Raw genomic sequence first — 16218 nt, 5'->3', positions numbered from 1 at the left:
AAAAAAAAAAAAAAAAAAAAAAAAAAAAAAAAAAAAAAAAAAACAGGTTTCCCCTTCTACTTAGTGGGTTACAAATATTCTCGCCGGACCCAAGGCGGCATCGTCGCTGAGAGACGATCCCTCTGCAGTTTTCGTTGGCCAAGAAAATATTTCTCTACGCCCCCTCCGAACCAGGTTGTTGACATCTTCACGAAAAAAATTTCTCGACCTCTCTTTAAATTTTTTAGATCCAAGTTTCACGTTCGTTCAAATCAAACGCTCAACTTGCGGGGGTGTTACGGATATTTAGTACTGAACTATAGTTTACCATAAAAATCATATTTTATATTTTATTATAGGCAAATATTGTCTTCCATTACACATAGGTATCTTTCCATTTATTAATCTTTTCATATCCTTGTAATTTATTTGATTATAAATAGATAACTTTCACATCATTTAGATGTGGTATACATTTATATACTGTAGTCTATCGATTTTAACTCTTCATCTAAATACTCCAAAACGAATAACCAAAGTAGAAAGAAGCATTCACACAACATACTTTGGACTAAAAATACTTTAATCACAAGGATTTCTACTCCTTTTTTAATAAATAAATAAAANCGTGTTTAAATATGAAATACTGAAATTTAGAGAAAACAAAAACAAATACAAAAAACTAATGGTTACTTAAAGCTACAAAACTACTAACAATTCTTCTCTTAGAAATAGTCTAAGATTAATTACTTTTTCGGTAAATGTTGGTAACTTCTCAATACATAACTGTCCCATCTCATGATTCAAACATAATACTTAATATTCAACTTTAAACAAGTCGAAGTTATTGACTCGCATACTCGGGCTCTCTACATGGTGCTGTTGAAACATGCGAAACCTTTGAGGAGTCCGTGAATATACGAACAAATGTCTTCACCGCCCAAATGAGAAAAGGAATTATAACGCAACAAAGAGTAACAAGCCCAACAATTCCATACCAAACGCGAAGCAAAACCCATAAGTAACTTTGGGATGTTTGATTCCCATTAACCATAGCCGATCCACAAACGTATGCAAACGCTAAGCATGCAACAGCAACACACATGGCTAATGTCAACAACCCACCAAAAACCCTGTTTTTCAAAGGAAACCCACTCACTATTAATAGAATAACACTCACCGATGCAAGGAACGATATCGAATTCGCCATAAAATAACGTATGTAGACATAGAGAGATTTGCATGCCATTATTGCAGTCCCAACTTGGGCATGCACCTCTGTTCCTTGTTTCCAGCTGCAATTAGTCAACACATCTTGTTGCCAAATCCCGCCAGGAGGGTCGATCGCACCTTGAAATGTCACGGTTGCTATCACCGTCGCTACCAACATCAACGTGCCTTGCACTTCTTGGAGCCAATCCCCTTTGTATTTTAGACTATTCTTCCAAATCTCCCACCATCCCCTCTTCTGGTTGGATACTCTTTTTCTTCTTTTCATGTTTCTAGTTCGTTGAACGCTCCATTCTTTAGTTCTTTTCATGACATTTGGAGCTTCAAAATCCGCCATGTTCAATGGATTCTCAGTATCATTGAAGCAAAAGATTAGAACATTTGGAACAATTTGTGGGTCTTCTTGAATTTGCGTCTTCAACGTTTGAATGAAGCCAATCTTTGACGTTCTTGTATTCCTTTCAATAGGCGGCATCGTTATCCTAATTTCATCATTGCCTCCGGCCTCTTGAGACTTGGAACACTCCATTTGTTTCTCGTTTAATCCACCTCCAAATGATCAATTTCTTCACCAACAATTTAATTGTCCAACATTTAGAGATGAGATTTGTATTTTTAAGTGGATTATAGGTGAAACTTTCCACGACATTGACCACTAAATTACTATATAGGAAATAGTGGTGACCAATTCAAGAAGAAGAACATTGACTAACAAATCATAAGGATATGTCGCCTTACGGAGGCAGTGACATATTCATAACCCATATTCATCCAAGTTTGAGTGGGCAACGAAGTAATTTGCAACATATTCTTGGGTGATTTTACGAACCCGTTCATGCAAAAATGTTAAGAATGAGAAATATAATTGGGATCAAAGTATGTATTCTCATTGATATTCATAACCTTTAAATAGGATAACAGCTATCAACTAATAAAAAATATAAACTAATTAAATATTTAGAATAAAATAAAATATACTACAAATCAAATCGATATATTTCATAATTAATGTATTCTCGAGATATTATATCTCAACAATGAGAAATGGCAGTGAGTAAGCCAACAAGGGATTAAGTATTTATAAAAATATATGTTGTTTTCGGTCGCANGTTGTGAATAAGGTGTATTTGATGCGGAGATTGTTCAATCTACAAATGTCTAAAAGTGGATCTATTACAGNCAAACTAATTTTTGAGGTTTCAAAATTTGGACCATGACTAAAAATACAAGGACTAAAACATAAATAAAAGTAAAATTAAACAAAAGACAAAAACCAAATTTAAATCGAAATAAAAACAACAAATAACGCACAATTAAATAGAAAATTAATCTCTTCACGTCAATGTTCGTTCAAATTTATTACAAAAGAGAAAATGGGTTTATAATAAAATTACAAAATGAAATACAAAGACGGACTTACGGTTCGTAATGACCCCTTATGTGACCGCACAGCTCTCAAACACTCCTCCACCTCAAACACATCGTGCAAACTCCTGGAAAAAAAAATGGTGACCAAGTATAAAAATACTAGGTAATCAACTTACTTGTAAGCTCTTGTCACGTCTTTAATCTAATAGGTGTCCACAGGCTTTACTCTAAGCTCTAGGAATTTCGACTGAGTAACTGCTAACGGCCTGGAGACTACCTTTGTCATTCTTCGATGTCGTGGAGGTCTGCTAGATTCTTAGGTCATCTATGTTAGGTTACGGAGTCTGCTACTTATTTATAGTTTATCAAATGGTTATACATATTAAAGTTATATATATATATGGTAAATGACATATAAGTAAATGGTCATATTATTTGGTAAAGCTTGGTAGATGGTTATGTACAGTAGATGGCCGATAAAGTTATGTATACTAAATTGAACCATATATGTACACCCCTTGTCAGTGCTTTGAAAATGCATTTTCTGCATTCTCGGTATGTTTTTACTGTATATACTTGAAGTCATTAATATAAACTTCTAGTTAATATTTCTCTTTACATTTTCTCTCTTTTGTTTTTTGTGTTCATCTAGATCGAGTGTGTGTTGTTGTACGATCCTAACACCTGGTATCAATACTAGGCTAGATTCACCACGATCTGTGAAGATGGAAAGCTCAAAAATTGAAATTGAGAAGTTCGATGGATTCGATTTCTATTTCTAGAAATTATCTGTACCAGAAAGATTTCCATGAACCTCTATCTGGGTGAAGCCAAATACTATAACCACGGAACAGTGGAAGCTCAAGAATCGGCAAGCCTTAGAGTTAATCTGGCTGACGTTGTCAAGAAATGTGGCGTTCAACATCATTAAAGATAAAACAACGTCAGACCTATTGAAGACGTTGTCGAATATGTATGAAAAATCGTTGGTTGTGAATAAGGTGTATTTGATGCGGAGATTGTTCAATCTACAAATGTCTAAAAGTGGATCTATTACAGATCATATAAATGAATTCAATATGATTATAAGTCAACTGAGTTTAGGGAAAATTAATTTTGAAGATGAAATTAAAGTATTGATTTTAATGTCATCTTTACCTGAGTCTTGAGATATTGTTATTGTTGTGATCAACAGTTTCCAGGGATCTAAGAAACTAAAATTTGATATACAATTTTCAACAAAAGCATTTGCAAACAAGAAATCGGGTATTCACTTGGTGGTGCTTTCAGTGTTGACCAAAGGGAAGAAGTAAATCGAACCTCATTTTCTCACTCTTGTTCTTTGTGTTCATCTAGATTCAGTGTGTGTTGTTATGCGATCTTAACAGTCTAGACAGTTTAAAGTTTGTCTCTTGTCTCCAGGACGTCTAGGACAAACTCCTCGAGCTAACCTACTCGCTGAGTGCACATATGTCTATACCTTTGATCGTCACTCTCAATCCTAGGGTGCATTGTCTACTAAAAAATGTATTAACCTAGGTCAACATGTAAACTACTCTAGCTATAGCGCCCTGATCTTAACTTGGTTCTCTAGTACATGCTTGTTAGGGAGATATTCATATCGATCATCTAAAGCATGGGACACATAGTCTTAATGTTACCACGGGTGATACCTAGAGGTTAAGGAGGTCTATTGGATTCCTAAAGCAACTAGATGGCTTAACACGGACTTCTGGCTCTAGGGTACTATGTTCTAACTTCTTGAATCTTTCCAAGTCTAGGAGCACTAGGGTCTCTAACCATTGCTCCCGATCTTAAGGTGCTTAGTCTATTGAAAGCGTCCTGACGTATGTCGTCGTCTAGCTCACCTAACTCTAGGGCCCTAGTTCTAACTCTGTGCTAATAAATTCACTCTACATGGAAAACCCACAATCAACGACTTGGAGCTAAACCTACTATATTATGCAAACATACAACCAAACAAGCTGAATAGGGAGATATCATCTATCAATCATCTCGAACACATATCACAATAGCTTATCCTTATTTCTAACCTAACGGAAAGTATATAAAATAGAATTCATCACAAATCTCATTAGAGGAGTATTTTGGCAATTTCTTGCATCTTGCGTAGCATACTCATCCCTGTTGCCCAACTCATATTATAATCACGCACATTCTCTTTCTACCTTGCAGAAAACCTAAAACAACATGCTTCTCGGAAGTCTTAACCTAGGGGCATAACGATAATTTTTCCATAACATATATATTGTATATACTCATACAAATACATCCTTGCAAGTAAATTTTAACGACCTAAAGTAAGGAATGTTCGCATGCTAGCATGTCCTAGCGATCTCTACAAGTAGTACTTATATAAAGTCTATATAGTTACTTACTTGGATGACGCATGCCTTACTGAATTGGCTTTTCCACTCGTTAAGAACTCCAAAAAATTTTGAAATTTCTCTAGATCTTAATTCAAGTCAAAACAGGGTTGGTATCAAAAGTGGAGTGAAACCCTGATAAACAAAGGTCAAACAAGGTAAAAAGGTATACTCATACGCTTACAAGCGCGCTCACACGCAAAGAAGGGCTGCCCACGTGCACACTCACACGCACATACCAACGTGCCTAGGAAGAGGAGTATGCCCACTACTTGTTTGACACGTGAAATAATTCTATTGGCGCGCACATAAAACAAGTCAGATCTGCGGTAACTAGTCGGACAAGGTGAAATGACGAGTCACTCCATTCGCTGCGTGACGTGTGGCTTGTTTAGGCTCCTCTCGTCGCTTGACATGTCACTCTATGACGTTGGTTCAGAATTCAAAACTCACCAAACTTACATTTTTTTACGTTAGCTAGAACATCATCTTTCCGTCAAATCAACTTCAGCTTTCTTCACGAAATTTGTGAAAACCTCTTCATACTAAAAATTTAGAACTTAATTCCTAGTAAAACTCATGGGTCTTGGAAAAATTCGATAAGAAACCGAAAATCTTACCTCAACCTTACCATTTCTTGACGGATTCGAACAAATCGCATGCCCAAAGTTGTTATCCTCAACATTGGGACTATTTCTTGTAAAGGATCTCCGACGAAATTCGATTCCAAACAGTCGATCTAATTTTTCCCTTCCAAGCACTCCTTCAAACCGTAACTTTTTTTTCCCTTTCCTTTTATTTCTCTGTTTTCTTCCTCCTCGTTAGAACTTTGATTAGGGGCTTATCCATACTCCTAAATGGACAAAATTACCATTTTGTCCCTTTAATTGACTTGAACACCCTTTTTCCAATTTTTTACCATTTTTTTTAAATACAAAATTACCATTTCTAAATTACATTATTTTGAATATTAAAAACTAGAGATGGATTACAACTTTTGTTGTTTCAATTTTCAATTTTTTATTAAATAGATTCATAAACTTTAGAAAAGGTCGTCTAAATTTTCAATTTGTCTGATAGATCCATAAATTTTAAATTTTGTGTTTAATAAGGGTTGTAAATTTCAATAAGTTTTAGACATGCAACTTGTGTTTATTTCTGAACTTTTAATTTTGTATCTAATCCATAAATGTATCTNAAAGGAAGGAAAGGTTGATAGTGGAACCATATCGAAAGATTTTGAAAGACAAAAAGCCAATAAATTGTTATTTCGAAAATGTTTAATATATGAAGCATAAGAAAAATGGAACTTTACGAATGTATCATACAAAGACTTATTAGATAGACAAAATTATAATTTAACAAAAACTTAGATTGATTCATTTTTTGTGAATTTGTGAAAAATAAAAAACAAGAATTTGAACACGTATGCACTCTAAAATCTTTGGCAGTATGAAATATATTTTGGTAACTACGTTCTACACCGTCTCAAATTGATAATACGAAGTTAAGTTTGAAGTAGGTAACATCTTATCAAAAAGGATTATAGTTTGATTGGCGTAAAGCATTTATCTTCTACTAAAAGGTTAGATGTTTAAGCATCTCATTTTTCACTTATTGTTGAACTCAAAATCTAGATGGGGGTATATACACCGAATGTATTTTAGTGGAGGCAAAATGTGGTCTCCACCGGGAAATGATTTGGTTGGACCTTGAGTTTGAATTTTAGATAGGTGATAAGGTTCATCCTATCTCGATTTCACTTTTGGTACTATTTTCCCGGCCTAATTTGGGGTATAACTCTTTTTTTATGTTTTCTTTAAAACCTTTCCTATTTTTAGTTCTTATAGAGATATTTTGGACATTTACACTATCAATCCCTCTGGCAAAGTGATCTTAAGACTCGTTGAAATAACTCATCAAGGTGGCCTTAAGATATTCTTTGATCGACTTATCTCGTGGGTTGATTGTGAGCTTTTCTTGGTTCAAAAAGTACTAGGGTAGTCACCAAATTATCATTAAAATGACTTGTAAAATCCAGTTAATAGATTTTGAGTTTTCCTTAGTTAGATAATCTTTTATCCTTGATATCACCTATCAAATCTAGTTTGCTCATTTTGGACTTTTATTAGTTCAAAAGATTCCAAGATAATGCCCAACTTTTGAACACATTGGTTCAATAGGACAAAAACATCGTCAAAAAATATTTGGTGTCGAATTGTAATTCTGAAAGTCTCTTTCACATCTCGGTTTTGCATGACGTCCTAGAAGTCAAAGCACACCTCAACACTTGAGACGTTGGGTTGGTTCGTGGGTTGGTTCAAGCCTTGTTGGAGAAGAAAATGAGTGCTTGTTTCGTCCATCAAAGGGCATACTCAAGTCATGCAAGACCATAATCAGTTTGGACTTATGGAAACACCATTTTGGAGACAAATTGAGGTACACATTATGATTTACTTGGTACTCCAGGAAAAGAAGCAACCAAGCCCCAAGCAATCGTCCAGAAACAACCAAGCCCCAAGAAGCTGTATTTTTACTTCCATCTATTATGAGTACTTTAATCATTTGTTAATGTCTTCTCCAAACATTTTCATATCCAAATTCTAATTCGATCGACTACATGCACAGGTCTCAGAATATGACAACCTTAGCTTTATCTCTTCAGTAATCAATGCCCCAAGTTTGGTCTTGACGTTCTTGCTTACCAAACATACTAAAGACCTCATTTCAGAGGCGAGCCACAAATTCAGGAACTAGAAATACAAATATATAGAACAAGACCATTATCAAGAAAATTACAGAACTGATGATATCGATACTCCAATGCTCCAATGTCATAACAAATGATGTCGAGGCCTAACCAACCCAAGTCCAACTCGACAACACAGTTCTACAAGCAATTCAATATATGAAAGTAACAAATCCAAAGTAAAATTGAATATACCAAATCATCGCCACGACCATATAACGAAGCAAGAGATATAAAAGTTTACATCTCACTGCAATCCCCTGCCTGGCCCAACCCTTTCCATTTATTGCACACCTAAAAATCAGGATTAAGATATTTCAATTATTATAAAGTTTTACATAAAGAGCCTGTGATGTTGCATAGAGGGCATACAAGTATATAGTACAAAATGCCGAAAGCAGACCAAACAAACAAACCAAACCCCCAAACATTCAACTGTTGATTGATAAATAAAGGATCGGGAAACAACGCGATGTGATTTTGGTGGTTATTTTGAGAAATTTCAAAGCTACCAAATTCATGGGATGAGGGAAAAGGTGATTCAACTGAAAGCCATAAACTCCTCCCCATCCCAAGCGACTCCCTCCCACCCCCAGTGTGTTTTTGTCTCTGCAAGTTTGATGAAAGCACTGTGTTCAAAAAGCTAAGAATCCAGTAGTAAGACTGCAGAGCAGCATCAGCGGGACTGTTTAATACTCACGCCCCTTGTATGGCATTTCCTGTTCATATAAGAAGATTTGAAATGCATAAGGCTCGCGAGATAAATGCAGACGAGATATCAACGCAACAGTCACCCAAGTATTATCTTTTCTAGGTGAACTGTATAGGAAAAATATTTTAAAAGGCTCAAGACAATCTGAGGGGCACTTACAGGTTGGTAACCCGGCATGTACATGCCATGCCTCGGGTGGCTAAGAAGCATGGGTTGTGCATACTGCATTCAAAGGAATAAAAGTTATTATGTACGGAACTTTGAATTTAGAATAAGGAAATAAAGAACGCCGTAACTTCATATATTCAGTAAACCATACTTGAGGTCCATTTGGCTGAACATATCCATGTGGTGACTGCATTGGTGCAACCATTGGATTGAAAACAACAGGCTGGTGACCTGGAAATGAAGGCCCAATCTGCAGAACCATGAATAGTTGGAAACTATTATAGAGGATCTAGATGTAGTAGATTCTGGCAGATATGATAAATCAACAGATAAGAAGTTGAATTTATTTGCCACTGCCAGGCCATCCATAAAAAATGTATAAACAGTTATATTTGAATAGAAGCTTTTCTTTTTTTTTTTGAGAGAAACAACACAACAAGACAATATACATGTACTTACTCCAACACCATAAGGCATCCCATGCATATGGGGCACTGCAGGTATGTTGGCCTGGTAGTAGAACGAACCATCAGACATAGATGCTGGTGAAGGTGGCCTAACAGGTGCTTGAGATGGGGTGAAACTCTTTGCATTAGGATTGAGTTTGAATTCCTATTCACAAATGTAGGCAAAACGTAAAAGGGCCAAAGACGCTAGTTTTTAACTCATAAAAATAAAAAATAAAAAATAAAAAACCTTCATGGTCGTCCTAAGCTTGCTGAACGTGTCCAGCAAAAAAAGAATACCTTAGCACGAGGATTAAGGGTTGATTTTTCAGAAGATAGTGATCCCATTGATGAGCTAGGAGTTAATACAGGACCACTAGATGTACCAGCAGCACCATCTGAATTCATTGATACGGAACTACCAGGTCGGCCACTAATGTTCAACATTTGAACTTCTCCACGAGATTTGCCAGGTTCTGGGTCATCAGATAGTTCGGGAGGACTTGACTTCTCATTATGCTTTGATGGAGAATGTGAGGCAACATTAGGCAGTATCCCTCCATCAGATCCATCTTTCTTTAGTGGCTGCAAATCTATTGTTTCCATCACCAAATTCCAATTAGCAGCTATAACTAACATGAGTAGAGTCATCAAACTTAATGGTAAATTTAGAGATGAATCTGCAAATTGAATGCAATAAGCAACACAACACAAATAGACCAGCAAGAGAGAGTTATCACCAGAAAATGGAAAGGAAAAAAAAAATCTCTTCAAGGAAGATTGACTATGGCCTACAACTAGCATCTGGTACATGTCACTTTAAATCTTCAATCAACATAGTAATTGAATTCTAATATATTATAAGCTAGGAATTATGCAGAAAATGGCTCACCATCGCATTTAGCTAATTGAGAATCATTAACTCCCTGCTGCAATAATAGAAGAATAGAACGAGTAAGTCCAGGAAAACTTTACAACAAGCAACAAAGCAGATTTTACAAACACTATTTTAAAAACCTACCATGTCCTTTTCTACAGACTCTTCCGCAGCATTCTCCCCATGATGTTTGTCCTGGATCCTATATTTTAGACATTCAACCCAGAAAATCAATCACAATTATGAATATGTGGTCTTCAAAACATCATTTCTTACCGAGTCCGGAAATCCATTGTCCTCCAGGAAAAAACAATAGCATATTGTAAAAGTACAAACCTGCTTTCAATTTCCAAAGTTGGGCAACTTTTGCATGAATTTTCAGATGCGAGTTGTCTGGCATGATTATTAATAGGAGTAGATCTAGATAGATCTACACCCATATTTGTCAGGGAGGGTTGTGCTTGATCCTGCAAATCGGGACAAGTTAGCCTCCATTTCATTCATCTCTAGAAGCAATAAACGAACATAAAACGGCAAGATAAAAACCTCTTCTTTTATTCATAAGAGGAAAAAGACCTATTTCAATTTAACCGATTACAGTAGAACATAAACCAAGCAGGATAAATAACCAAACAAACTCTCAACAGCACCATCTTGAAATGATTGACCCGTCATTACTATATATTTATTTTTAGAAGAAAATAAACAATAATAACTTTGAGCTAGGCATGCGTAAGACTATCAAGATGTTCCAAGTCTTAATCCAGTTTTTCACAAGAATAATTTGAAAAAATGGTCTGATCAACCTAATAATAACAAAATGCTTAGACTTGAAGATGTGGGACTACACAATTTCCATAGGACATTTAAGAAAATAAAGTCAAGCCATTGATAAGAAAAAATTAATACTCCATGCATTCAAACATAGTTTTTAGAAATGACAATATTATTATCCATTTGAGCCGCTACTATTTTCCTAAAAATACTTGATCAACATACTGAAGAATTAAAACCACAAGGAGATTATAATAAAAGTCAATTCAAGAAATACCAAGGATGAAGAGCTTGAGACAGAAGCTGCATCACTCCATTTTCCAGACAATGTGTCTGCAAGCCTAATATCAGAGCTAGAAGACCCCCCAAAGGTTTCCATGTTACGTGAATTGAATGATATGTCTTCATTCTCATCAAATCCGCTATCATCAGCCACCTTCCCACGAAATACAGAAGAGAACCTGGTTTCCTCATCAATATCAAACTTATCATGGAGATCAATACCTCTTTCCTGTTTAAATAAAATAAAAGGAAAATATTGAGTTTCAGAAAAGTTTGCTCAAATTCTATGGCCTGCAAAATGCAGCTTGAGGAATGCTATCAGATACCAAAAACTACCTCTGCTAAATGAAGATCTTCAGTGTCCTCCCCCTCTATTTCTCTAGCTATCCTTGAAGCTTCCTTTTCCAACTCTCTTGTTTGAGGGCCTCTCTCAAGCTTTGTGGTATAGAGTTCTTCATCAAAAGTGCTTCTAACTCCAAAAAGTTTTTCGTTGACTTCAAACTGATCCCAACTCCTAAAATAAGCAACAACAAGAAGCACATATAAAAATGTATATAAGAACGAAACAGAAGTAATTTGTAAACCTTTAAAGAAACATAATAAGGTATAACAGAAATTATATCAACTGCTTCAGGAACTGACGTCCCATATTTAAAATAATACAATGCCCCTGTAAGAATATAAGATTACCTGCAATTATAGTCTTTGAGATTCAAGCAACCAATGAGAACAAGTACACATTAATAATGAAATAAACCTCAGACACTGGCTTTGGGGATCCATCCATCACCAAAAGCTTAAAATTAAAAAAAACATAGAAATTGATTGAGAGAAATATAAATATCTTAAACTCGTGCCCAACAAATGCATTTAATTCAAGCAATCACTTTGTTAACCACGACCATGTCCAGCCACAACAATACTCTTCTTATTCTGCAAATAGTGATGTTTTGCCAAAAAAGTGATGGTTTTAAAGATATGTAGATGCAAGATGTAGCTGGTGGGTCCAAGTTCACAAAATTATCGTACGCAAATAAATCAACTTAATAGCAAAGTGAGCAAATATTGGGGCTCGATGGGTTGCAATCACATTACAGGGGAACTCCACATGATTAGAGAATTTCCAAAATAAAAGATGAGTAACAAGGTTTGAGGGAAGTGCATAACAACCTATTCCATGGACCATCAAATATGTTATCCAGCTCAGGAAATTGAGGATCATCATCATCAGGTATCCATGGTTTCAATTCTCTTTCTGCATCATGTTGACTAGACTGTGAAATAACGCTGTCTATCAAAAGTTCCTGATTTTCATAATCAACTTCATTTGATAGTCCATCCTTTGTAACAGTCACGTCCTGTAATCAATTGTCAAGCAGAATGATCAGATTATTGAAGATAAATTTAGAACGAAAGATGGCTATGAGAAACCATAGATTAACAGACAATCTTTCATGGTCAACAGATAACTGACATAATATTCCGTTGAAATGCTACAAAAGAAACCACACTAGAAGGAAGACCCCATGACTGCTTGTTATTATCACAAGAATGGCGAAAAAAAGATAATAAGACTCTTAAATAGCAAAGCAGAACCTTGGCTATAACTTGCACGAGATCTTTAGCTGGTATTACTAAAGTCTTGGAAGGAGCCTTATTCAACGAGTCTCCAATGGTTTTCTGCCCCCGTGAAGAAGTATCTTTTGTCAAGCGTGCCATTTTTAATATAATTCCTGAAAATGAGGATCAAATAAACACTGCTAAAGACACCAGCTTATAGAATTACAGATGATGTAAGGATAAAAAAATTAGTTATAAGGCTGCTTGTGAAATACATTTGACATAAGAAAAGTAGTGGAAAGAGAAGATACCAAAATCTTTTTCAGTATTGCTCGAGTGGAATATTCCACTGTATATAGATCCATTTTTAACCTGGACGTCTACATGTTGTCCAATAAAACATGCTGTTAAATAGACTAATCGATCATGTGATGAACTCCCAAAAGTTTCGTCTTTGCTACCAGCAGCCAGTGCTCCTGCATAAACAAATATTAGAGAGAATAAAGTCAAGTATGAGTTAATTTAACAAAAAATAAAACGGATAATGAAACTCACTTGTATTAGTTAATCTGTTGGGGTTTGACTTTCCAGGCTGAAATTTATTCTCAAACTTAGTTCCTACATCCCTATCGCCTCTACGACGTCCAAAACCATTAGCAGAAGGCTTGGAGTTTATGGATTGTTGTAGATTCATATCAGTTGCAATCCAGAACCTATTGAGAGAAGGTAGAAATATATGGAATCACCACTCTGCCAAATACTAATATGTTTGAATTAAATATCATGCTTTCTATGCAAGAGTAACATGCAACAGAAGGAGAATAGATGTACTACAGTCCAAAACAAGACAGGATAGAAAAAATATATTCAGGAAAATCATTAGCCCTTGAAAAGTAATGACACAAGCTACTGAGGAGAATATTTTTAAGAGTTGCTACAATTTTCTAGTGCGATATTAAGGAAGAAGATGAAAATAATCTGGTTAAGCTCAACTATCGCAACAGTGGAAGTAGCAAAATAGTATCATTCCTATGGAATTGAAAGGAAATCCAGGGGCCCACTAAATATTGACTATAAATAAATCAAACAAAGTCCACACATTTGAAGATTTTGACCTCGGATCAAAATTCAGATTACAAATTTTTTTAATCCACTTTCTTCCCAATGCTGATCCTCATGTGGTCTAACAAGAAATGTTGATAGAGAAATATCTGAGTGTGACTTAATCGCTTAAATTACCGAACTTACAGTGAAGTTCACTGTCCAGGCATGCTTTGTTTCTCCGACTTTGAAACATACAATGAACAAATAAACGACGTCTAGCAGCAAGATCGTAAAAAAATATTGATACAACAACAGAAAAACAAGAACAGTGGCATCATGTTCGGAGAAAGGATAAGTAAAAAGAAAACCAAATCCAATCAATTTTCCGCAAGAAAATGCAACCAAATAAGGAAAAGATCAACAATTCAAAATTGAAAAATCTACCAAATGCCAGATAGTAAATCAATCGAAACACTTTCACAAGCAAGCCCATCAAAGTGAACCTCAAACCTAATATCATCAATTTTTATGTCAATTTTATCGTCCGTTTCCTATCATCCAAAACATGCCAAGCCACTAAAAACCAAAGCCCCTAGAAATTACAGCTCCAAGAGAGAAAACTAAAAGCATCGATAGCTCCATAACAGGGGAGAAAAAAAAAACACAAACAATATGAAATTGACACAACAACATTCAAAACATGATCCTCACCTGGATAGACGCAAATAATCGATAGAATTAACAAAGAAAAGCGGCGAGTCGCAGATGGAAACAGGGGAGGTGGATTCTATTAGGGTTTAGGGAACGGTGCAAGGAAGGAGGCTGGTTCCTGGTCGAAAAATTAGGGTTTTCTTTATGATGCGAAGAATGCAGCAGATAAATAGCAAGATCAAAGATGGTGGTGATCGGGAACAGAGAACCACAGGAGACCGCAGAAAGGAGAGGGAAATTGTAGAGAGAGAGAGGGTCGATGCGGCCTCGAAATGATAGCACCAAATGCCTTCGGGTGGGGTGAAAGGACGACATATGAAAACTGCGATCTATTTAAGGACGCTTCAAGGGGACTAAAATAAAACTATTAATTATTTTTTACTGTAATTATTTTTTTAAAACACAACCCAAAATATAATTATTTTAATCTCTCCCTTCAAAATAAATAATATAAAGATATTCAATAAATAATTATTATTATTGGTCACTCTAATAATTAATTAAATTAAAGCATAGATTAATTAATTTTTATTCAAAATTTATTTTTTAATGTTCTACGCTTTTGTATCTCGACGTTTTTTTAAGAGTAAAAATTGTCTACACAAACTAACACGAGTTATTTCAATATATTTTGTCTTTACTCACATGTTTCATAAGAAAATTTATACGAGGTCATTTAACATAAACTATCTAAGTAATGTAGCTTTGGTAGCTACTATGATTGAGCTATCGGAAAAAAAAAATGCACCTTGTTGATATAAAAATATCTTTCGATTTTTTGAATTTTTATTGGGTATCGTAAATTTGGTAATTTGGTAAAGGTGCTTAGCTAATTTTTTGTCGTGTTTAGTTATATATTTATGTGCACATTAAATATATAACTAATAAAACCCGAAGTTTTGCCCACTGAATTAACTAACAAAACCCGAAGCTTTGCCCATTGGATTAACTAACAAAACCCGAAGTTTTGCCCACTGAATTGACTAACAAAACCCGAAGTTTTGCCCACTGAATTAACGAGAAAACCGAAGTTCTGCCCACTGAATTAACTGAGAAAACCCGGAGTTCTGCCCACTGAATTAACTGATAAAACCCGAAGTTTCGCCCATTGAATGAACTAATAAAACCCGAAGTTTTGCCCACTGAATAAGCAAAACAATTGGCGCTATATATTTGGTAATGTACGTTACGATATATATTATAAAATTGTGTTTGGTTCGGGTTAACTCGAAGTATTGCCCAATGAACCTGAAACTCGACCGGATCTATTTGGGTTCAGAAAAATTAACCCAACCCAACTCAGAATGCTAATTGAACCCAACCAAACCCTTATAATTCGGGTTGGGACGGTTCGGGTTTGTTGGGCGTCACGTTTATATATACACCCTACCTAATAAATCCATTAAAATAATCTAACATTAATTATGAGATAAATGTGTGGTTTTTCTTTTGATATCAACTTAAAAAAAAATGTTACTCTTCNTTTTTTTTTTTTTTTTTTTTTTTTTTTTTTTTTTTTTTTTTTTTTTTTTTTTTTTTTTTTGTCTCATTAATTCAATAATTTAATATATGTCATGTCGATAATGTATTATGACTTATGTTATGATACCTCATGCACTCTATATTAGTATGATTATAATTAAGATTATGAGTCGTTGACGTGCTAAGAATGTATTCATCGAAATGTTTATGAAATAACGAAGGTACGATTTAGTCTGTAGTTTGTATTCTATTTAAACGTTGTGAATATTAATGAAAATTAAACTTTTGATTCCACCTATGTTTCTCGGGATTTTCATCCCACTTTTGTTTCTCATTTTTAACATGATTCTTAATATGGTATCAGAGTTATATTCTTGACATGGTATCAGAGCATCATTCTTAATGTATATAATTTAAAGTTATGGAAACTTCATGCATATTGTGTGTCA

General features: G+C 35.0%; 2 protein-coding genes across 3 annotated transcripts; both read right to left on the bottom strand.

Annotated features, from left to right (window-relative positions):
* Positions 1–823: 823 nt before the first annotated feature.
* LOC111790252 lies at positions 824–1684 on the bottom strand. The gene has a single exon (XM_023671116.1). The coding sequence runs from the start codon at positions 1682–1684 to the stop codon at positions 824–826; it is 861 nt and encodes a 286-aa protein (XP_023526884.1).
* A 6316-nt stretch (positions 1685–8000) lies between these two features.
* On the bottom strand, positions 8001–14598 carry LOC111791779 (polyadenylate-binding protein-interacting protein 3-like). Of its 2 annotated transcripts, none has more exons than XM_023673253.1 (15): positions 14288–14598; positions 13088–13245; positions 12844–13008; positions 12569–12705; positions 12143–12330; positions 11309–11486; positions 10968–11201; positions 10253–10383; positions 10061–10118; positions 9932–9968; positions 9340–9632; positions 9053–9205; positions 8745–8843; positions 8585–8647; positions 8001–8432 (listed from the first exon to the last, which is right to left on the bottom strand). In XM_023673253.1, the coding sequence occupies exons 2-15, from the start codon at positions 13224–13226 to the stop codon at positions 8403–8405; spliced, it is 1905 nt and encodes a 634-aa protein (XP_023529021.1). In that variant the 5' UTR covers positions 13227–13245; positions 14288–14598; the 3' UTR covers positions 8001–8402. The 2 variants fall into 2 exon arrangements, with proteins under 2 accessions (XP_023529021.1, XP_023529022.1); XM_023673254.1 differs by having other exon boundaries at positions 9932–9965.
* Between the last annotated feature and the right edge of the window lie 1620 nt (positions 14599–16218).

Source organism: Cucurbita pepo, chromosome LG03 (genome assembly GCF_002806865.2).
Source record: "Cucurbita pepo subsp. pepo cultivar mu-cu-16 chromosome LG03, ASM280686v2, whole genome shotgun sequence".
In the NCBI taxonomy this organism is placed as follows: Eukaryota; Viridiplantae; Streptophyta; class Magnoliopsida; order Cucurbitales; family Cucurbitaceae; genus Cucurbita; species Cucurbita pepo.
The sequence above is the reverse complement of the archived record's forward strand: the minus strand, read 5'-3'. Positions and strand labels throughout refer to the sequence as shown.